Source organism: Cervus elaphus, chromosome 20 (genome assembly GCF_910594005.1).
Source record: "Cervus elaphus chromosome 20, mCerEla1.1, whole genome shotgun sequence".
NCBI classification, from domain to species: domain Eukaryota; kingdom Metazoa; phylum Chordata; class Mammalia; order Artiodactyla; family Cervidae; genus Cervus; species Cervus elaphus.
This window is the reverse complement of record NC_057834.1, coordinates 140,203,888-140,225,828: the sequence shown is the minus strand read 5'-3', so window position 1 is coordinate 140,225,828 and position 21,941 is coordinate 140,203,888. Positions and strand designations below refer to the sequence as shown.

General features: G+C 63.2%; 2 protein-coding genes across 3 annotated transcripts; one reads left to right on the top strand and one right to left on the bottom strand.

The window, feature by feature from the left end:
• Positions 1 to 223: 223 nt before the first annotated feature.
• RTP5 (receptor transporter protein 5 (putative)) lies at positions 224 to 3,803 on the bottom strand. Its single transcript, XM_043877539.1, has 2 exons — positions 3,648 to 3,803; positions 224 to 1,966 (listed from the first exon to the last, which is right to left on the bottom strand). Exons 1-2 carry the CDS (start codon positions 3,797 to 3,799, stop codon positions 478 to 480), a joined length of 1,641 nt encoding a protein of 546 aa, XP_043733474.1. The 5' UTR covers positions 3,800 to 3,803; the 3' UTR covers positions 224 to 477.
• An 8,177-nt stretch (positions 3,804 to 11,980) lies between these two features.
• PDCD1 (programmed cell death 1) lies at positions 11,981 to 21,293 on the top strand. Of its 2 annotated transcripts, none has more exons than XM_043878117.1 (5): positions 11,981 to 12,370; positions 18,687 to 19,046; positions 19,372 to 19,533; positions 20,125 to 20,159; positions 20,338 to 21,293. In XM_043878117.1, exons 1-5 carry the CDS (start codon positions 12,295 to 12,297, stop codon positions 20,548 to 20,550), a joined length of 846 nt encoding a protein of 281 aa, XP_043734052.1. In that variant the 5' UTR covers positions 11,981 to 12,294; the 3' UTR covers positions 20,551 to 21,293. The 2 variants fall into 2 exon arrangements, with proteins under 2 accessions (XP_043734052.1, XP_043734051.1); XM_043878116.1 differs by having other exon boundaries at positions 11,991 to 12,370; positions 20,335 to 21,293.
• Positions 21,294 to 21,941: the final 648 nt, after the last annotated feature.

Here is a 21,941-nt window from a genome sequence, read left to right as displayed (position 1 = left end):
GGGGGGGGCTCATCAACCACACCTGGAGGGGCTTTCATCTTCCTGAGGAGGTGGTGGTGGTCTCCCCACCCTCAGCTTGTGCTGAACCGGCCCAAGCATCACGTCCAGAGATCCAGTGGCACCGCAGGAAAGGGTCACCGTGGGACCGGGGCCCCGGGGGTCGGCTGCCCTGTGCCCACCGCCCTCCCCTGCACACCCTCAGCTCAGCGGGAGACCGTGTGGCTGCTGCCTGTTAACTCTTATTTATTGGAGTGTAACACACATTCAGAGCGCCTGGGACACACACGATCAGCTCGGGGAGTGGTCACGGCGTGAGCGCCCACAACACCAGGACTCACCGCGGAGATGGAACACAGAAGCGAGGCGGGCGGAAGCGAGGCGGGTGGGGCAGCCGGGGCGGGGGATCGCTGCTTGCCAGGCGCCCAGGCACCACCCCTGGAGGGGGTCCCCCAGGGGACCGACAGGAGGCGCCACCCTTCATACCCACGGGGAGCGGTCAGGGCTGAACTTGCACAGGTACATTATCCAGAGGACACAAACGGCCAGCGAGACCCAGATCCAGACCTCTTCATAGGGGTCGAAGCAGAAGCCCTCAGCCCAGCAGAAGCCCTCGTCCCCGGGGGGCGGGAGGCGGAACCTGGCCTCCCGGGGCCCCGGTTGCTTCGGCTTCTTGGACGAGCCCCAGGGCACCAGGCCATCGCCTTGAGGGCCCCTGGCTTTGCTCCCGGAGCTCTTGCTTTGGATAACACTGAAGACAGAGAAGGGGACGGTGATGGAGCCCTCGCCCAGGGGCACCCAGCTGCCCGCATCGGTCCCCGGGAGGGGCTCACGGCCCGCAGCAGGGGGACCGCAGCCGCCAGCCACCTGCCCTCTGCCTTCAGGGCCACTGGCAGAGGAGGCCGCCGCCCGGCCCTCGTAGGCGAACATGAATGGGAAGGTGAGGGAGCCGTGGACCAGGTCGAACGGGTCGGCGTCTTCCAGGAGCACGTCAGTCAAGGAGGAGGGAAAGGTGACCGAGCCCTCCCCGTTGTCCATGAGGCCGACGATGTAGGTCATGGGCCGCGGGCTGCCTCCAACCGGGACAAGCCTGGTGCTGCTGGACGGGGTGCCCCAGTCGGCGTCCTCGTCCTCGTCCTCATCCCCGTCCTCGCCCTCGTCGGGTTCAGACACGCAGCCGAGCCCTTTGTAGATGAAGCCCGTGGTTGCCTTCGCGCCGCTGAGCAGGAGCCCCTTGCCGTGAAAGACGGGGGCTTTGATATTCACCGGGAAGCGTCTGCCCCTGGACGTGGCCTTGGAGCTGGCCGGCAGGTAGAGGGAGCCCCTGCCGATGATGTGCCTCCCGCCAGCGGGCTCACCTGCCAGCCCCCGGGCCCTGCGCCCGAGGGAGAAGGGGATGGTGATGACCTCCTCGGCCTGGCCGCAGAAGTCCCTGCCCTCGGCGATGGGGCTCCTGATGAAGTCGGCCACGTACAGGGGAACGGCGATGGCGTCGGGGGTGCAGCCCCCGGGGCGGTCGACTAGCAGCCCGCGGCCCAGCGTGCGCAGCTGCCTACCGGCAGCGGGGGCAGCCTCGTCGCCACTGGAGTACAAGGTGAACCTGCCCTTGATGCTGCCGGCGCTCCTGCCCTCGGGCCCCCAGGCGGGGTCAGGCGGCTGCTGGAAAAAGCAGACCCCCAGGTCGCAGGCCTCACAGCGCTCGCCGAAGCAGACCTCGGGGCCCTGGTCGGAGCCGGGACCCTCCGCGTAGCACTTTTGCGCGATGAACCGCACCAGCTTGCCCAGGAAGAGCCGCACGTTCAGCAGGCTGACGCGGCACTCGGCCCCTCCGGGCGGGCACCGCCGGCACTGCTGGCCCCAGACCCGCATCTTGACCAGCCCGCGCCGGCCGGCCTCGTCCCACCACAGGTGGAAGAGCACGTGCACGTGGGCCGAGGCCCAGCCCCACTGGCAGCGGCCGCACTGGAGCCTGTGGAGGAGAGAGGCAGGTAGGCGAGGGCTCGGCCCGCCTGCCCTGCGCGCCCCCGCGGCCCCACAGCCTGTCCGTGCGCGCCCCCGCGCCCCAGCCCGTGCGTGCCCCCACGGCCCCACAGCCTGTCCGTGTGCGCCCCCGAGGCCCCCCAGCCTGTCCTTGCACGCCCCTGCGGCCGCCCAGCCTGAGGCGCCCAAGCAGAGGCCTTCCATCCTTTGGCCCCAACACGCCCCGGGTGGCCAAGCATGCTGCCTGGGCCCTTCTGGGCTCAACGCTACGTCTGCTGCTGCTCTGTCCTGGCGACCCAGGGTCTCAGCGCCCCTAGGAGACACCACCGGGACCCGGTGGGAGTGAGGGCCGTCTGTGGTGCCCAGGGGGCAGGGCAGGGGGGGCTGCAGAAAGGGGGAGCCTGTGCCCCAGGAGAGGGGCCACGGGGGGTGCAGGGAGAACTGGGTGTAGGGGGCGGCCGGGAGGCTGGGTGGCCCTGTGGCCCTGGGCCAGTGCACTCCCAGGACTGCGTGTCCAACCCTCACCCGCAAGGGTGCTGCTCCAGAGGCCAAAGCCCTGTATCCCCCTCTCTCCAATTGATTGACCCCCCGGCCAATCCACCAGAACGTCCCCTGATGGTGGGCTTCCCGCCCCCCACACCCCCACCTGCAGCCTCCGGCTACGCATGGCTGGGGAGCACCTGGACACGCATGGTGTCCTTGGGACGGAGCTTCCTCCTTTGTTAATTAAGCAGCGCGTCATGGCTGGACGTGGAGACGTGGGTCTGCACTAGTGACCGTCCCACCAGCTGGCGCGTCTGTGTCTGTGAAAACCAAAATCCAACCAATGCTAGGGTGCTCGTGCAGCCCGTGGGCGACGGCTCCTCCGGGGGACAGTTATTGGTGGCAAGGAGCCCCCGATGCCGTCACCTGCTGACACCTGGGAAAGCCAGCCTCTCACCACGCTCCTGACCCCCGGCGCTTCAGACGCTAGGGAGCAGGGGCAGCTGTGTCAAAGGACAGCTGCCCGCGGGGGTCCACACGGCCCCCTCTCCCTCCAGCCCCCTCCCAGCTGGCCCCTGGGAGACCCCGCTGCTGGTCTGGGTTGTGGCTACTTGTCTGACGCTGGCTGTCCTCATGAGGGAGGGCACGGTTCGCGTGGTGACCCACGGTCCCCGGGGCTCCCGACGTGGCCCCCGCTCAGCCACAGCCCCAGCCGGGACTGCCTCCTCCCTCTTGGGCCCAAGCCCTCCCGGTCCATCCGCTCAGGCCATCTGCAGGGCAGGGCAGAGACCCACCCTGCTCCCGCTGTCAGCGCCGCCAAGGAAACGAGGAGATGCTGCGGTGAACAAAGTCTGCCACAGGCGGAAGGCCATCCACCCCGTGCCAACCGCCCCTGGGCAGGGCCCCCGACTGGCCTGAAGGTGCCCAGCAGGCAGGGACTCAGCTGCCTGCACTGCAGGTAACAGACACACTGCTCCCCCAACACCCCCGCTGCCCGGAAGGGACAGGGAGCTCCTGGCCCGCCCACCCACCTGTTGGGTGCCAAGGCCAGGCAGACACACGCCCGCTCCTGCCTCCCTCAAGGGCCAGGCCACACCCGGCCCTGGCTGGTGGTGAGGTAACCTTGCCACCCCACCCCATCCCCCACCCTCTGCCTCCTGGGACCCCACAGGGGCCCCCCGCCGCACCTCGAGAGCCCCCGAAGCCGGTACTGGAAACCACTGCTGTCCAGGTGCCCCAAGGCCAGGTTCTCCTGGGGGACCAGTTCCCAGGTGTCCTGGGGCTTCTTCTGGGCCATCAGCTGGGCCAAGGTCTTGGCCCACACGTCCGCCCCGTCCATGCTGTTGCTGGGTCCGCAGTGCGGTCTGAGGGCTGCGCTGGCTCAGGCTCCAGGCGAGCACCCACCCGCCTCCAGCACTAGCCAATCGCCGCCTTGACAACCACCCGCTCTCCATGGCAACCGGGTTTGTCTCAGAGAAATGAGAAATGGGCCTCTTTTTCTGATCCCTTTGAGTATTTTTTATTACACAAGCAGTGGGTTTTCATTTTAGGAAAAATTGGAAACAGGTAATAAAAAGGACGACACAGACGATGATAAAAGTCACCCTCCATCCCCGCTGCGGGGCTGATGTCCGCACGTCTCTGGTGCCTGCAGGGAATCCCACCGAGCACCTCGCCTGCGGGCCTGCTCCTCTCACCCAGCACACAGCAGTACGCGTGCTTCTGAATGTCTGATGTCGCCCAGTCTGCAGCTGGGGTGCAGTCCGCCTACCCGGCCTCCATCCTTGAACCCGGTGCCAAGTCTGCCATCGTGAGCAAAGCCGTGAGGAACTTTACTGGACATATATCACTCTAAATTTTCCCATTACTTTTCTCCAAACTTTTTATTGGCTAGAAAGTCACCTTTATGTTAAAATACCTTAAACACAGTCAATGCACAGCTTCACAAATGCCTCTAAGTTCTTAGCTCAGCACCAGAAGGAGCCAGGCCCCGATAAGTGTCCGCATGCCCCCAGCCCCCAGAGCCCGCCCTTTCCTGCCGAGGCAGCCCATTCGGGACACCCCGGAGCCTCCTGGAAGAGGGGCCCGCGGCCCGTACCTGTGCCCCGTCCCGTGTGCAGACCTCACCACAGCAGGTCAGGGCTTGGTGACCGTGCGACAGGTGGCCGGGCTCAAGGACGGAACCACCACTGGTCAGGCAGGGTGGGGAGGGGCTTGCGCCCAGAAGCCAAGGGGGCAACCTCATCTGCAGGCAAGCAGCTAAGTGTGGGAGTGAGATAGAGCAGGAGAGTATTGGGATGTGCCTGAGGGAAGGTTCCATACTGGACCAGGTAACCGGCGAAAGTCCTACGTTTCCCATTCCACTTTCACCTTCTCTGCTCACCAATGCAGAGATGATGACGTGATGGTTGGCACTCCTGCAGACAAGCTGACCTTGCAGACAGAAGCCACTGCTGAGGAAGCAGCAAGGAGAGACCCTGGATCCTTGAGGGCAGTTGGAGTCCTGATACCACTTCAGGATCACCTACCCCCGGATTTCTTCTTTAAGACAGAAATAAACTTCTAGCAGTCACTGTTATCTTTGTTGTTGTTCAGTCACTAAGTCATGTCCAATTCTTTGTGACCCCATGGACTGCAGCATGCCAGGCTTCCCTGTCCTTCACAATCTCCCAGAGTTTGCTCAAACTAATGTCCATAGAGTATGTGATGCCATCCAACCATCTCATCCTCTGCTGTCCCCTTCTCCTGCCTTCAATCTTTCCCAACTTCAGAGTCTTTTCTAGTGAGTTGGTTCTTTGCATCAGGTGACCAAAGTATTGGAGTTTCAGCTTCAGCATTAGTCCTTCCAATGAACACTCAAGACTGATTTCCTTTAGGAAGGACTGATTGGATCTCCTTGCAGTTCAAGGGACTCTCAAGAGTCTTCTCCAACACCACAATTTGAAAGCATCAATTCTTCGGCGCTCAGGTTTCTTCATAGTCCAACTCTCACATCCATACATGACTACTGGAAAAACCAAAGCTTTGATTATACAGACGTTTGTCTGCAAAGTGATATGTCTGCTTTTTAATACAGGGTATAGGTTTGTCTTAGCTTTTCTTCCAAGGAGAAAACGTCCTGCAGTCACCATCCACAGTGATTTTGGAGCCTAAGAAAATAAAATCTATCACTGTTTCCACTTTTTCCCCATCTATTTGCCATGAAGTGATGGGAATGGATGCCATGATCTTAGTTTTTTGAATATTGAGTCTTTAGCCAGCTTCTTCACTCTTCTTTCACTTTCATCAAGAGGCTCTTTAGTTCCTCTTTGCTCTCTGCCATTAGGGTGGTGTCATCTGTATATGTTACCTTAGGGCAGCTTTTCCCGGGAAATTTTTGGTTATCACCCAGCCCATCATTGCAATTCTAAGATCCTGAGTTTTGCTGGTCAGTCTGGGCTGTGCTGTGTACGAGCTGTCCCCCTCCCGGTAGGCCCTCCAGGCACAGTGGCCCCGGCTGTGCCTGCCCTGTGCTGGGTGTGGGCCCCCTCATGCTGCCAAGACTGCACCACCCCAGGCCACCAACAGGCCCCTCGTCTCCAGAGACCACCAGCTGTCTCTGACTCTGGGGGAGAGTCTAGCAATCATGACTCACCACCCCATCCCGAAAAATAACCTTTGGGTGGTGATGCGAGGAGCCAGTCACCCCTGACCTATCACTCAGGACCCCCTCAGCCTACCCCGGAGGTGCAGACGGCGGGGAGGTCAGCCTTCACATGCCTTTATCTGGCTGCCCATTTATCTGCCCCCCAAACGCACGAGCCCAGCCCTCCACGAGATGCTTACAGGGTCTGCTAACAGATCCATCAGCCATAAACATCTCCTCCTCTTGGCAGAGAAACAAGGGGCGAGGCAGAACGCAGCACCACCCCGCATGGAGCCGGGGTCTGTGTGAGTCCCCCTGGAGGAGGGGTTGGAGAGGCCCTTCTGCTGAAGGACGGGCTCCCACAGCAGGGTCAGCGGCCACTCCCTCTGCCTTCTGCCCTCCACCTGCTGCCCTAGGACCAGCCTCCTCGAGGCACCGACGACTCCAGACCAGCTCAGATGGGGGGGTGGAGAGAAGCATCAGGAAACCAGGTACCGTTTCCACACGATCACCACCCAAGGAAAACAGCGAGGGCCGCTCTCCTGGCGGACGCGCTCTGGCCTCCTCCTCAGCTACACTCGCCCCCCAGCCAGGGCGCGGGGGCAGCCCCCACACAGGGGCCTCCGGTGGAGGGTGAGAACACAGACCTCCCACAGTCCAGGTGAGCCCCCATCTGCCCCGACCTGGACCTGGCTGGCTCCCCGGAGCCTCCACCACGACCCTGGGCCAGACAATAGCCCGCTTTGGGCAGGGGTGGGAGTGGAGGAGGCAAGACAGCCCAGCAGGGAGGCGACAGGCCTGGCCGCCAGCTCAGGGTCAGGGGTTACAGGGTCCACCCGAGGCCCGCCAGCTGACACTTTGCTCCACCAACCCTGGGCGTGGGCAGCAGACGGGTTAGGATAGCCAGACAGACAGACAGACAACCAAGAAGAGAGCCGGGGGCAGAGCCTCTCTCAGTGCGTGCCAGGCTCCCCCTGCCCCCAGACCTCCGCAGAGGGGTGCACTCCCTGAATCCTGGGTCCTTCGGCCCGCCCGAGGGCCCAAGCCCCAGCACACGGTCGAGGTGCGTACATGGGGGCCGCAGGCAGCGGGCGGGGTCCGGGCCGGCAGCGGACACCGCAGCCCCACCAGCTGCTCCGTCCCAGCGGTGTTTCCCAATGGCCAAGTCTCAGCACTCAGCCCAGCTGCTGCCAAGCGAGGGGCTGGCACCTCCCCCAGACCCCACAGGAGCCAGGACATCAAGCAACACAGGAGAAGGACAGGGACCCAGGGCGGCGGGCGAGGCACCTCCGGGTGAGAGCACCTCAGCGCTCCGAGGCAAGCACGGCCCGTCCAGGCGGTGGCGCCTCCTTGTCCGCCCCGGTCGGTCTGCCTCCAGAACCTGGCGGGCTGCCCCTCAGCCGCCTGGGGGACTGGCCAGTGAGAGAGGCCAGAGGTGCAGGCACAGGCACACACACGCATGTGAGCACTGCACACACATACCTGCACTCTGCACACGTACTAGCAAACACACCACACACACCGACACAGCCTGACCCACGTATGAGCACAAGCCTACACACAAAACGCGTTCTTGTGAACGCCTGTACACACGAAAACACACACACCACGCACATACCTACCTGTGAGCACCTGCATGCCCACACACATACAAAAACATGAACACGTACACATAAACACATATTTTGGGAAATTTTAAATGTAAATTCTCATTTAAACTCCTAACAGCATTCTGGCAAATTCAGAAATGAGGGGGACCCCACCGCATTAGCAAATACCCCCACTGTCTTTAGTCTTGGGTATAGTAAATGATGAAAATATTTCATCTTCATTTTTTAATTTGATGCTTACATTGGGCGGATAAATTCAGTATTCTTTTTTAACTTCTGGGAAATGCTTCAAAAACAGGGTAGAGCAGAAGGTTTTTATTTGCAAACACTATTAACCATTTCCTGTTCCAACCTCAGACTGGCTGTGAACTCACCACCCTCCCGGTTTGGGGCATCATTTCCCCCTCCAAGTGTGGGTCAGAGGTCACTGACATCACCATCCTCTGGCCCCTCAGAAGCAGTTTTGGGTGGCCCCCCTGCTTCCTGTGTTTCTCCCGTGATGGAAACGTCCCTCCAGCTCCAGCGGCCTCTCAGGAGCTCAGGGAGCCCCTCTTCCCCACTTTCTCTCCACCCCTCTCCTCCCCCGGTGTCACCTCAGCCAGGCCAGGCGCACCTTGGAAACCCTAGGTCCCCTCTTGTCAAGGCCGAAAGATGGAGCCCAGTGCCTGCCTCGCTGAGAACCCTGTGGGCCCTTTCGCTTCCTTCACTGCTGGCCCGTGGGCTCCTGCGGTCCGTCCAACAGGAAGCAGCCAGCAGCCAGACAGACCTGCCAACACAGCACACACCCCACAGCACCAGGGACTGCGGTGACCAGGGCTGCTCACCAGGCCCTGCCCGCCGGCTCCTCCCTGCCGGACCCCTGGCTGGATCCACCCAGGTGGGCCTCAGCAGAGAAGAGCCAAGCGTGCCCACCCGCCACGGGGCACAGTGAGGAGCCCAGCAGGGACACACGGACGCGCGGACCACTGTCCATAGGGTCCTGCCGCACGGGCCACCCCACTGTGTACTTTGTGGAGACAAAGCAGATGCTAGAGGATGGACGCGTGGGTGCAGGGTGAGAGGGCAGAGAGCTGGGAGTGGCTCTGAGCGGCACGGGGGTCCCGTGATGACAGCCGGTGTCACCTCAGGGGAGGGAGGCAGGCCGTCATGGGTACACTGTACAGCACCCAACACACACGCCGGCCCAGGAACTAAACCAAGACCCTCCGCACCCCCTCGGTGGGCCGCAGCCGTGGCAGTCCTGGTTGTACCAGCGGGCGGCTGTGTGAGATGCCGTCCCTGAGAAGGTCTGGCCCCTGTGCAGGACCAGCCCTGCTACTGTCACGCCTGGAGCACTCCTGCAGTGACCGCCTCCCCAGAGGCCCCACTGCACCCACACCTGGGCATGTGAGAGGGTCACGTGTGGGGTCAGCGATGGTCAGCCCCGCTGTGACCCTGACTGAAATGTCCCAAACCTGAAGGGGTGAGACCAGGACACAAGGACAGGCCAGCCAGCAGGATGCAGGGAGAGGCAGATGGAGCCTGACCATCCCTCCTCCCACCACCTGGAGAGCCTGACCTGTCCCAGTGAAGGGTGGGGCGGGGGGCACAGGCCAGACACACTGTGTAGTGGGGACGGTGGGGGGAGGCTGTGTGTGGGGACGGTGTGTGGGACAGTGTGTGGGAAGAGCGTGTGTGGGGATAGTGTGTGGGGACGGTGTGTGGGGACGGTGTGTGGGAAGAGCATGTGTGGGGATAGTGTGTGGGGACGGTGTGGGGGGATGGTGTGTGGGGACGGTGTGTGGGACAGTGTGTGGGGATAGTGTGTGGGGACGGTGTGTGGGGACGGTGTGTGGGAAGAGCATGTGTGGGGATAGTGTGTGGGGACGGTGTGTGGGGACGGTGTGTGGGAAGAGCGTGTGTGGGGATAGTGTGTGGGGACGGTGTGTGGGACAGTGTGTGGGGATAATATGTGGGAACAGCGTGTGTGGGGATAGTGTGTGGGGATAGTGTGTGGGGACGGTGTGTGTGGGGACTGTATGGGGGGATGGTGTGTGGGGACGGTGTGTGTGGGGACTGTATGGGGGGATGGTGTGTGGGGACGGTGTGTGGGACAGTGTGTGGGGATAGTGTGTGGGGACGGTGTGGGGGGATGGTGTGTGAGGACAGTGTATGTGGACGGTGTGTGGGGATAGTGTGTGGGGACGGTGTGGGGGGATGGTGTGTGAGGACAGTGTATGGGGACAGTGTGTCTGGGGATAGTGTGTGGGGACAGTGTGGGGGGATGGGGTGTGGGGACGGTGTGTGGGGACGGTGTGTGGGGATGGTGTGGGGATGGGGTGTGGGGATGGTGTGTGGGGATAGTGTATGGGGATAGTGTGTAGGGACAGTGTGTGGGGATAGTGTGTGGGGATGGTGTGTGGGGATGCAGTGTGGGGATGGGGTGTGAGGACAGTGTATGGGGACAGTGTGTGGGGATAGTGTGTGGGGATAGTGTGTGGGGATGGTGTGTGGGGACGGTGTGTGGGGACGGTGTGTGGGGATGGTGTGTGGGGATAGTGTGTGGGGATGGGGTGTGGGGATGGTGTGTGGGGACAGTGTGTGGGGATGGGGTGTGGGGACGGTGTGTAGGGACAGTGTGTGGGGACGGTGTGTGGGGATGGTGTGGGGATGGGGTGTGGGGACGGTGTGTGGGGATAGTGTGTGGGGACAGTGTGTGGGGACGGTGTGTGGGGATGCAGTGTGGGGATGGGGTGTGAGGACAGTGTATGTGGACGGTGTGTGGGGATAGTGTATGGGGATAGTGTGTGGGGACAGTGTGTGGGGATGGTGTGGGGAGAATGTGTTTGTGTGTGTGTGTGGTGGGGACAGTGTGGGGAACCGAATGGGTGGACGCTGTGGGGGAAACGGTGGGGGGTGGGGTGTGTTTGGATGGGGTGTGTGGGGGGACAACGTGTTGATAGGCAGCGGGAGCTGGCTTGTGGGGTCGGCACCCAGAGGCCCTGGGATCCCTGCCCCTTCCCTCACTTGCCGGGGCCCCTCCCCAGGCTCTGGCCCAGTTGTCCTGCTGGTCTTGCCCTCCCCAGGCTCTGGGTACCCCCTCCCTGCCTCCAGTGTCTGTTCTCCCTTCATCCTTCAGTCCCCTCCCACCCCGACCCTCCTGCAGTTCAAGAGCCCTTTTCAGCCTGCCAAGTCTGGGCCACCCGCCCAGCCCACCGCCCTGGGGTGTCAGTGAGAGTGGGGGGCAAGAGGCTGGGAGGGAGGGACCACTAGGAGTGGGGGAGGAAGGGAAGTGGGGCAAGAGGGACATGGAGGCACCGGCCGGGCTCTCACAGGTGGAGCGGAGGCGAGGGGTGGTGAGGAGGCCCCAGGGTCTGAGAGCACCCCCCTCCTCACACCCCCACTGCAGCCTGGTCCTCAGAGGACAGAGTGCTCCCCACACAGCCCACTGCAGCCTGGTCCTCAGGGGACACAGTGCCCCACACACACAGCCCCGGGCCCGCTGTGAGCGCCCACGTGCCTCCCGGGGCCGGGGTCAGTAGGGACCCCTCCCGTCCTCCACTCTGTCCCCGCGGCCTCCTCCGGGGCTGGCGCCTGGGAGTGGCCCTCTCTTCACCGCTGAGCCTCCTCCGCCCAGCACCTCGCTTCGCCGGAGATAGTGTCTTTGATGCTCTTTTTCCACTGTTTCAGTTTTCTTTAATGTTTTCCCTTCACAGCAAACCCCGGGTGTCAGAGCCGGGGCTGAGCGCCAGCTGTCAGGCAGTTTCTGTCTCTGTCATCTTAGCTGACGAGACCTACGCACCGCACCGCTAATATCAGCAGTTTCGTTTTTCCTGTTTTCCATTCATTAGAACAAAATGCTTAGAGCGAAATGCAGTGAATGACCCAGTGACTTAACAAACATCAGGGCTGGGCGGCCAGGCCGGGCTCCTGAAAACCCCAGGACCACCCCCAGCACTGGGGGCTCAGAAAGCTTCTGTGGGTGGAAAGAGGTGGAAGTGAGGCCGTCCCCCACCTGGGGCCTCCTGAGAGCCGGCCCCAGGAGCCCCCCATCCACGCGAGGCCAGCGGGACCACCGAGGGGGTGGGGAGGGGCCCAGCGCCCTGGGTAGGATGGGAGGCACGGGTCGCAGGCGGGCCTGGAAGAAAGACCCGGAGCCTCGCTGCCCACCGCCACTGGGGAGGCTGCCCACAGCCTTCGGGGGGGGGTCTGGCATGGCAGGCCCGCCCCCGCGCTCACTGCCCCCAGCAGAGCGGCTCTGGCAGGCAGTGGTTCAGCACGGGGACACTGGGACCTGGGCCCAGAGAGGGCAGGGCTGGCCGGGGGAGGAAGGCAGAAGACCCTCCCCCGGCCCAGGGGGCTCCCGGCCTCAGGAAGGGGCAGCCACCCAGAAAGAGCCAAGAGCCTCCCCGGGCTGGGGGGCCGACCCACCTCCTCCTCCTCCTGCCCGTGTCTCCGTTCCTCTCCCCCTCTCTCAGCGTCTGTGCTGAGTGTGTCTCTCCCACCAGGAAGAGGGGGTGGGCTGGGGGCGGGGCCCTCCGACAGCCCGGGACAGCTTCCTCTCCTCTCCTGCGGCAGTGGAGGCTGTGAGCGGCATGCGGGCAGGCAGGCGCCCTGGGCATGGGGACCCCGCAGGCGCCGTGGCCGCTCCTCTGGGCCGTGCTACAGCTGGGCTGCTGGCCAGGATGGCTTCTAGGTAGGTGGGCCTGGGCTGGGTGGTGCGGGTCAGGGCCGTGCCTCCCCTTCACAGTCTCCAGCCGGTGGGACTGGGCCCCTGAGGCCCAGCATGGCCCCTGGCAGGGCGCTGTGTGGCCTCGGACCAGTGAAGGGCCCTCTCTGGGCTCCGACTGCTCACCTGCCGTCCTTGCCCGGGGTGAGCCTGTCCTCGCCCAGGGTGGGCCCCATCCTTGCTGAGGGGTGAGCCCATCCCCGCTGGGGAGCAGGCAGAAGGGCCCCGCTCTCGTTGGGAGGCCTGAGGGATGGCGGGGGGCGGGGGGGGGGGGGTTGTGCCCTCCCTGTAGGATGACAGCGCTGGGCTGCCAGAGCCCCAGGCCCAAGGCCCACTCGTGTTTTCCTGCGGGAAAACAGACTGGCATTTCCGGAGGGCACAGGCTGGATGGCCTGACGATGTTTCTCCAATTATGTCAGCGGGGTCCGGGCTCCAGTAACGCCCATTCAGCCCCCACCGCCTTGTGGGCCTGGGCCATGCCCCTCTGGGTCTGTGAGAAGGCGCCCCGGGGCACGGGGCCGGGAGCGTCCGCAGGGCTTCCAGAAGGGGCCTGCCCCCAGCGTGTTGTGGGCCGTTCCCCGGGAGGCCCTGCAGGCCCACGGCCAGAGCCTCATGGTCAGGGAGGCGCCCCTCCTGGCTCCCCTCGCCCTCAGCCACAGTGCCAGGTCCTGCCAGAGGGGAACACCAGCGAAGGGGGCTCCCAGCCAGCCCTAGGGCCAGTCCTCTGGACCCCACTGGGCTCCGGGGGCCAGGGCCTTGGAAGGGCCACGGTGAGGGGGAGTGGCCCTGACCCCCTGGCTGCTTGTCCTGGACTCCAGTGCCCAGAGCCCCTCAGGCGTCTGTGCCCGGCCTGGGCCTGGCCAGCAGCACGGGGCAGCCGGGCCTCCCTGCTCTCCTTCCTCCCCAGCCTTGCTCAAGGTGGACAGAGCAAAACTCAAGGCTGTGGTCAGTGGTCCAGGAGCCTGTGGTCACAAGGCGCCCCGTGGGGAGCCCTGGGGGTCCAGGCGCGGCGCGGGGAGGGGTGGGGACGGGATGCGTGTCGTCCGGGAAGAAGGGCCAAGGCTGGGGTGGGGGTGACTTGCCGCCGGTGACCTGCTCCCCTCCAGGGTCCCCTCCCGAAGAAGGGAAGGATCAAAACATTAAAGGGGTCGGTGCTGGGGAGTTTGGGACAGCTTCCTTGACCTCACTGAGCAGAAATTTTCCCACCTGCAGTTTGGGGATAAAATGCCTACTGTATAGTGTCATGAGAACTTCATCTTGTAAGAACTGTCTGGCACTGCCTATGACATACTTTTTCTAAGTCAGATTCTTTATCTTTTTCAACTTACAATCTTGAAAAGTATTTGAAAGATACAGAAAAGGTACAAAAACACAGCAGTGAACACCCTGCACCCAGAGTGGCCAACCGGTGACCCTGGCCCCTCGGCTTCCTGGGTCAGTGTGCTGGGGCTGCTGCGGTGACCCCCGCCCCAGGCTGGCCACGGGGACCTCAGAAGCCTGTGGGCCGGCAGCTCTGGAGGAGGGAAGTCGGGGGGTCCTCGGGGTCGCAGGGTCCCCTCCTCCCGAGGCCCCTCCCGGCCCCGGGCAGAGGTAGGGATGCTGGGTGTCCCTCGGCCTGTGGACACACCACCCCAGCTCTGCTCCATGTCCCGCAGCGTGCTCCGTGTGCAGGCCTGTCCATGTCTCTTCCCCAGTAAGGACACCGTCACGGCGGGTTAGGGGCCACAGACCAACACCTCATCTCGACCGATCCTGCCAGAAAAGACCCCGCTTCCCATGAGGCCACATTCTGGGGGGCTGCTGAATGCCTGGATCTGGGGCCGGCACAGCCCACAGCCCTCCGGTCCACACAGCGCTCACAGACTCCCCCAAGGCCCAGGGCGGTGGCCCTGCTGCGGGCCCACTGTCCAGACGCCCTGCGTCCCGAGCCTGCCCTCTGCCTGGCCCCTTCCCTGATGAGCTGAGTCAAGGACCCCGCCTTCTCGGACCTCCGCAGACTCCCTCTCTCTGCCTTTGTCTGGCCCGGCTTTCTTCTTTTCTTTTTTTAATCAAATCTCTATTTTATTTTCGATATGGAAATCCTTAGAATTAGGAAGTTTTGAGGTATAATTGGCATGCCTCATCATATTCATTTCAGGTATAACATGTAATGATTTGACACTTGTAAATATTCCAAAACGATCATCAGAGTGGGTCTGGCCAATATCATCACCATATACAGATACCAGCTTTTTCTTGTAAGGAGAATTTTCAAGACCTACTCTCCTAGCTACTTTCAAATATGCAGTACAGTATTATTAACCCTAGTCCCCAAGCTGCAGATCACATCCCAAGGACTTATTTACACCTGGAAGTTTCTACATTTTGACTGCCTTCACCCATTCCCCCCACCTCAACCTCTGGCAATGGTTGTCCCCGTGGCTCAGTGGTAAAGGACCCGCCTACCAACACAGGAGACGCTGGTCCCATCCCTGGGTGGGGAAGATCCTCTGGAGGAGCAAATGGCTACCCGCTCCAGTATTCCGCCTGGGAAATCCCATGGACAGAGGAGCCTGGCGGGCTACAGTCCGTGGGCCAGAGTCAGACACGTCTGAGTGACTGAGCATGCACCTCTGGCAAATGCAGGTCTGTTCTTTATACCCGTGAGCTCGGTTTTTATCTTGCTTTGTTTTGGGTTTTTTTGTTTGTTTCTTTGTTCTTTAGATTCCACATATAAGTAAAATCATACAGTATTTGTCTTTCTCTGTGCAACTTACTTCACTAGGTATAATATTCTCCAAGTCCATCCATGTTGTCCCAAGGGACAGGATTTCATTCTTGTTTGTGGCTGAGCAGTACTCCACTGTAGAAATGCACCACGTCTTCTTTCCGCTCCTCTGTCGATGGCACTTAGCTTGTTTCCATGTCTTGGCTACTGTAAACGACGCTGCTATGAACACCGAGGTGTATGTATCTCCTAAATGAGTGTTTCAGTTTCCTTCAGATAAAAACCAAGTGAAATTGGTGGATCATGTGGCAGTTCTATTTTTAGTTTTTAAGGAGCCTTCACACCTCACACCAGTTTCCAGTCTTCTCCACATCCTCTTCACCACTTGCTATCTCTAGTCTTTTCGATGACGGCCGTTCCAGCAGGTGCGAGGGGCCAGCTCACTGTGGTTTCTGTGTGTATTCCCGATTCCCAATGATCAGTGACACTGAGCACCTTTCCGTGTCCCTGTGGCCCACCTGCACGTCTTCTTGGGGAAAATGTCTCCTCAGGTCCTCCGCCCATTTTTTAATCAGATTGTTTGGGGCTTTGCTATTATGAATTTTTTATATGCTCTGGGTGTTAACCCCTTATCAGATGTATGATTTGCAAGCATTTTCTCCTGTTCGCTAGGCTCTCTTCAGTTTTCGATGGTGTCCTTTGCTGAGCAGAAGCTCTTTAGTCTGATGCAGCCCCGCGTGTCTATTTTGGGGTAGGGGTAGCATTTGTTGTGCTGGCATTTCTAAAGGACCCAGGTAGGGCATGACTGTCATTCACTTGTAGGAGGTCACAGACATGCTGGCCCTTCTTGGGGCACCTTTGGGGGACCCCACAACGAGGTCACTCCCTCCGGGTCCACTGCCAAGGAGAGGAAGGCGCATCTTTCCCTTTGGGATGAACTGGAGACCCGAGGCAGAGACCCCGCAGCCCATGAGTAGTGCTTTCAGCACCACTGGCAGGTGCTACCCAAATCAAGTATCAGTGGGCAGCTGTGAAATGCAGTCTCTGAGGGCACTCTGAGCCCACCTCGAGGCTCACAGCCCATCCCGCAGCCCCCCAGGTTCCCGCCCCACTGACCCTGCTGGGGCTCAGCTTTCTCCTCAACCCTCTTCTCAAAGAGAAAAAAAAGGCCTGGGGGCCCCTCATTGACATTTCATTGTTACAGAAATAGGCAACATTTAAATTTTCAATTCATAAACAAGATAAGAGCAGACTTCACAGGCATTCCTACCTCAGGGATAAAGTGAGGCCCCCTGGACTCGAGAGGAAGCTCGGTACTGCCTCACAGGCCAAGGCTGAACAGGGACTTTGGCTGAACAGGGACGCGCGCACCGCAGGCCCCAGGCCCCAGGCCCCCCGGCTGTCCGCCACCCAGGGCTCCTGCCCAGGCCTCCGTCTGCTCTGGGCCTTTTCTGGACTCCTGCTCGGAGCAGCCCATCTTTCTCCCTCTGGGGGCCGCCAGGTACCCCGTGAGGGTCCGCTCTGTGACCCCACATCCCGGCCCGGCCCCCGGGGCCCCTGACAGCCAAGGCCCTGGGAGGCGAGCAACCCCTCGGAGCTGGGTCCTGAGCACCCAGAGGGGACGGGCCGCCCCCCTCACTGCCCCACGGGGTCCACCCTTGACCGGGCCTCAGGCCCAGCGGCCTCCAGCCCCAGCCTCCAGCCGCAGGGTGAGGCCCGGTGAGGGCGGGGTGGGCATCCCGGCGGAGGCAGGGCTGGGCTGGGGGACGGGCTGAGAGGCGGTGGGGGTCCACATGGTCCAGACAGAGCAGGGCCCTGTCAACCACCAGCAGGGACCGGCCATCCCAGGGCCCGAGCAGGACGAGGGCAGCTGTATGGAGGAAAGGCCGGGCAGCCCAGGGTCCAGCTCATCCAGTTCCGACTCCATGAGGCCCCACAAAGGGCAAACAGCTGGTCACTGATTCAGGATGGGGGTGCCACTGAGGACCTGACCTGAAGGCGGCCAGGTCCCCCCAGACACAGGGCCTGCCAGCAAATGTCCACACAGGGGCTCAGAGCAGGGGTGCCTGCTGGGGGTGCACGCAGGAGTGGGCTCACTCAAGGCCTCGGCAGGTGGGACCAGAGGTGGTGTGGGTGCGGTGGGTGGGGGCACAGTCTGGGACCGCCATGCAGAACGGGGCTCCTGGGTTGTCCGTGTGGCCCCAGACTCAGGCTGGCGGCGGGTGGGAGTCAGGAGGCAGCAACCAAGGGCCACGTGCAGAGCAGGGATGAGCTGGGCCAGTGGAAGGAGGACCAGTGTTCTCGGCTCGGCACACCAGCACCACCACACAGCTTTGGCCGAATCTGTGCTCACTTGTACCTAAAGCAGCGGGGCAGGGTGGGGGGTCCTCCACAGAAACAAGGAGCAGCCCTACACAGGGCCTGGAAGACCCCGGGCCTGGAGGGGCGGGGCGGTGCTGGGGCGGCTGTCCGCAGACGGAGAGCTGGGTCCAGAGCGGGCAGCGCAGGCCCGCCGCTCCCCGCCGTGGTTCTCAGAGTCCAACATGCAAATCAGGAGCCACCCTGCACCGTCCAGCCACAGGGCCCCCCCCTCAGAAGGGGGCACCACGTCAGCCTTGACCCCGAGGAGGGTGCGGTGGACATCTCCTAGGAGGGGCGTCATCCCCCGCCCAGCCAGCGAGTGGGTGTGAGCCTGTGAGCGTGTGCGTGGGAACGTGCATGTGTGCGTGTGCTGGTGAGCCAGTCCCTGAACGTGGTGAGGCGTCCCCCGGTGGGCCCTGGCAGGCGGTGGCTGGCATGGTTTGGGGGCATCCCCCGGTGGGTCCTGGCAGGAGGTGGCTGGCGTGGTTTGGGGGTGTCCCTCAGTGGGCCCTGGCAGGCCATGGCGGGCCTGTTTTGGGGCGTGCGGGCAGAGCTCAGACCTATCCTCAGGTGAGCGACAGCCCTGCTGGCCTCTGAGCACCAGCCCCCGAGTTGTGGCAGAAGATACAGAGGGTCTCTCACTCACTGCCTGGTCAGCAGCGCCCGCCGTGGGGTAGCGGGGTTCCAACAATGAGCTTGTCCTGAGATGGAGCTTGCTCCCCTCCACGGGATGCCCCCAGCGGTTACCCACCCCTCCCCTGCTCAGAGCAGGGAGGACCCAGGGCACTGGAGCTGCGACCGTGCGGGTCGGACCTGCAGGGACTGGCAACTGGTCTTCAGCAAGAGAGAGGGTGGGGGCCCTTACCACCACCAAGGGAGAGGGGGGGCAGAAATGAGGGCCTGGAGGTCAGAGCCAGCCCCAGATCAGTACAGTCAGAGGACAGGGTCCCACCATGGAGCTGTCCATGAGACGTGAGCGCCCTGTCCCCAGGGAAGAGCGTCCTGTCCCGGGGGCGAGCGCGCTGTCCCTGGGGAAGAGCGTTCTGTCCCAGGAGCAAGCATCCCATCCCGGGGGCGTGCGTTCTGTCCCTGGGGGCAAGCAGGGCGTGGGGGCAGAAGCACGCGGCAGAGCCTCCTCGTTCCCAGGGCTGAGGGAAGGTGAGGGGCCTGGGCCAGGGGCTGTTCCTGCCCACCTCACGCCTGCTCTCCCCACAGAGGCCTCCAGCAGGCCCTGGAGCGCCCTCACCTTCTCCCCTGCCCGACTGGTCGTGCCCGAGGGGGCAAACGCCACCTTCACCTGCAGCTTCTCCAGTAAGCCGGAGCACTTCGTCCTCAACTGGTACCGCATGAGCCCCAGCAACCAGACAGACAAGCTGGCCGCCTTCCCCGAGGATCGCAGCCAGCCCGGCCGCGACCAGCGCTTCCGCGTCACGCCACTGCCTGGCGGGCAGCACTTCCTCATGAGCATCGTGGCTGCCCAGCGGAACGACAGCGGCGTCTACTTCTGCGGGGCCATCTACCTGCCCCCCCGGACGCAGATCAACGAGAGCCACCGCGCGGAGCTCACAGTGACAGGTGTGGGCGCTGGAGACCCGAGCGCGGGGCAGGCCCCCAGGCTGGGGTGGGAGCCGCCACGGCAGGGTGGCCTCGGGGTCGCCAGGCTCCGTGCCGGACCTCGGCCCCACATCCAGGACAGTGGTGACCCCCGCCCTTGCCCTCCACGGCTGTAAGCACCCCCAGGCCCACTGTCCTTGAGAAAGGGGGCTGGCGGCAGGGCCTCTGAGGGTGGCCTTGTGCGCGAAAGCCCTGCCCAGGGGCAGGCTTGGAGACCGCGTGTGGGGGCGTAGGACTTGGAGGAGCGGGGCGCTGGGTGCCCGCTCTGACCCCTGTCCTCCTGCAGAGGGAGTCCTGGAGCCGCCCACGGAGCCCCCCAGCCCCCAGCCCAAGCCTGAAGGCCAGATGCAGAGCCTGGTCATCGGCGTCACTAGCGTCCTTCTGGGGGTCCTGCTGCTGCTGCTGCTGATCTGGGTCCTGGCTGCGGTCTTCCTCGGGGCTACTCGAGGTGATGAGTCCCCGAAGGCTCTGCCCCCTGCCCCCTCCCTCACCTCCTGCCCCGTTCCTGTCCCCTCTGTGTCCCCCCTCAGGGAGGGGCTGGACTGGGCTTCCAGGATCAGGGGTCCCCTCGGAAGCCCCTGTGCTGCCCTCCCCTGGGCCTGCTCTCGGGGTGGGGGGGGAGGGAAGGCAGCCCCCACCACGGCCATCACCTGGGCTGGACCTCAGCCAGGGCACTGAGCTCTTCTAACCGCCGGGCACCCGAGGTGACAGCCACAGTGACGCGCCCGCGTGGGTGTTGTCTCGTCAGGGGACTGCACCTCCCTCCCTCAGATGTGTGTGGGGACGTGCGGGGACCACTGACGACGCGCCCACAGTGCGCCCCGTGGGGCTGGCGGAGGGCCTCTGGGCTGGGCCGCGTGGGATGCCTGGGAGCCCGCTGGGCCCTGGGGCTCAGACAGCTCAGGTCCCAAGGGGGCCCTGAGTGTCTAGGGGGGAGGCCGGAGGACCCGGTGCCTTTCTTGGGGCCCAGGAACCCCCCGAAGCCCCAGCTCACTACTGCAGGGCCTTGGGGCTCCCTGACTCGGGTACTTCTCTGCAGGGGGCTGCGCCCGCAGGAGCCAAGACCAACCTCCGGTGAGTGTCCTTCCCTTTGCATCACGGTCAACTAGTCAACTGGGCGGAGCTGCACTCGGGGCGGGGCGGCCTCAGACTAGCCACGCCCCTCGCCCAACACCAGTGCCAGTCCCAGAAGGGGTGTGTGTGTGTCCGCCCTTGGAGACCGATGACCATTCCCCCCTCTCTCCCCTAGAAGGAGGGCTCCCCTTCTGTGCCGGCCGTCACAGTGGACTACGGGGAGCTGGACTTCCAGTGGCGGGAGAAGACCCCGGAGCCCGCGGCTCCCTGCGTCCCCGAGCAGACGGAGTACGCCACCATCGTCTTCCCAGGCCGCAGGGCATCCGCCGACAGCCAGCAGGGGCCCTGGCCTCTGAGCACCGAGGATGGACACTGCTCTTGGCCCCTCTGACTGGCTTCACCGGCTGGGCAGAGTCCTTCAGACCCTCCGCCCAGAGCCACGGCTGGTCGCCTTCCCTGGAGAAGCGTGCGGTGGAGAGGAGAGCGACAGGCCACCGAGGGCTTGAGCCCGGCCCACAGGGGACCTCCCGGCACCTGCCTGTGCCCACCAGCCCTGCCTGGCTCCCCTTTCAATGCTTGCAGCAACCCGGGGACAGGAAGCATCACTAAGGGCAAGGGAGGGAGCCTTGCCCAGGACCCAGGCCCAGCCCTGGACTGAGCTGGCTGGAGCCCCACTTACATAGGCCCACTGCCTGTCCCAGGGGAGCCTGGGGCCTGGAGACTGCTGTCAAGGGGCGCATGGGGATGTGCACGAGGTCAGGGTTCCCCAGGCCCTCTGGCTCCCCCAGGCCGGGAAAGAGCCAGGGCGGCAGTGGGCCCTCTGCCCACACACACGCCAGGCCTTCACGCAGCCCAGGAAACAGGCAATGAAGGGAGTTGGCAGAGCTGCTGTCAGCCGCTGAAACCCTCCTGGGGGCGCGGGGTCTCCATACATCCCCACGTCTCCTGAACGTCCATTCACGGTGCTACTCAGAGGGGTCTCAGCCAGGCTTCCCGCAGGGTGCTGGGGCAGGGCCCCTCCCGTGTGGCCAGGGTCAGCTCGGCCTGGGTGGGGGGCGTGTGTCCCATGCAGGGGTCCACACACCGTGCCCTACTCTGTTACACTGTAATTAAAGAGTGAGAACACTCAGGAAAGGCCCGGAGTTTCCCTGCTCGCTGTTGGGGGAGGAGCGGGGAGGGGCTGGGCAGGGCTGCAGACTGGAGGGAAGGTGGAGGACACAGCGCCCCCCACCTCACTACCCAGGAAAACACCAGGCCTGGAGGGCCCGACCCCCACACTCACACTGCGGCCCGTGAGCTGAAAGCCCTCCCCTAGGACCCCCTCCAGCCTCCAGGGCCTTGCCCCCAACCCCATGTCGTCAGCCTGCCCCCCAGCAGGCCCCCAGCTGAGCAGCTGGGCCTGAATGTCCTGCTGCAGCCTCACAGGCCCCACGTGAAGCCAGAGGGCAACTCCAGTCCATTTCTGTATGGCGGGGGATGCCCCTGACCAACAGGACGGACACCCCCAAACCTGTGCCCAGAGCACAGAGGCCCCTCAAGCCCACACCCTGTGCCTGCCGCCCCCGGACTGCTCCGGGTTGGGGGAAGGAAACCCGGCCGGGACCCCAGCGGTTGGGGGAAGGAAACCCGGCCGGGACCCCAGCGGGAACACTGCCTGGGAAGCTTTTGTCTGGAAAACCCGGCAGGTTCTGTGGAAAAACTGCTGCAGCAACAGGAGAACCTAGTCCGTGGCAGCTGTGACCTTAACATCCAGAAATAAAGGGCTTTCATACACCCAGCAAG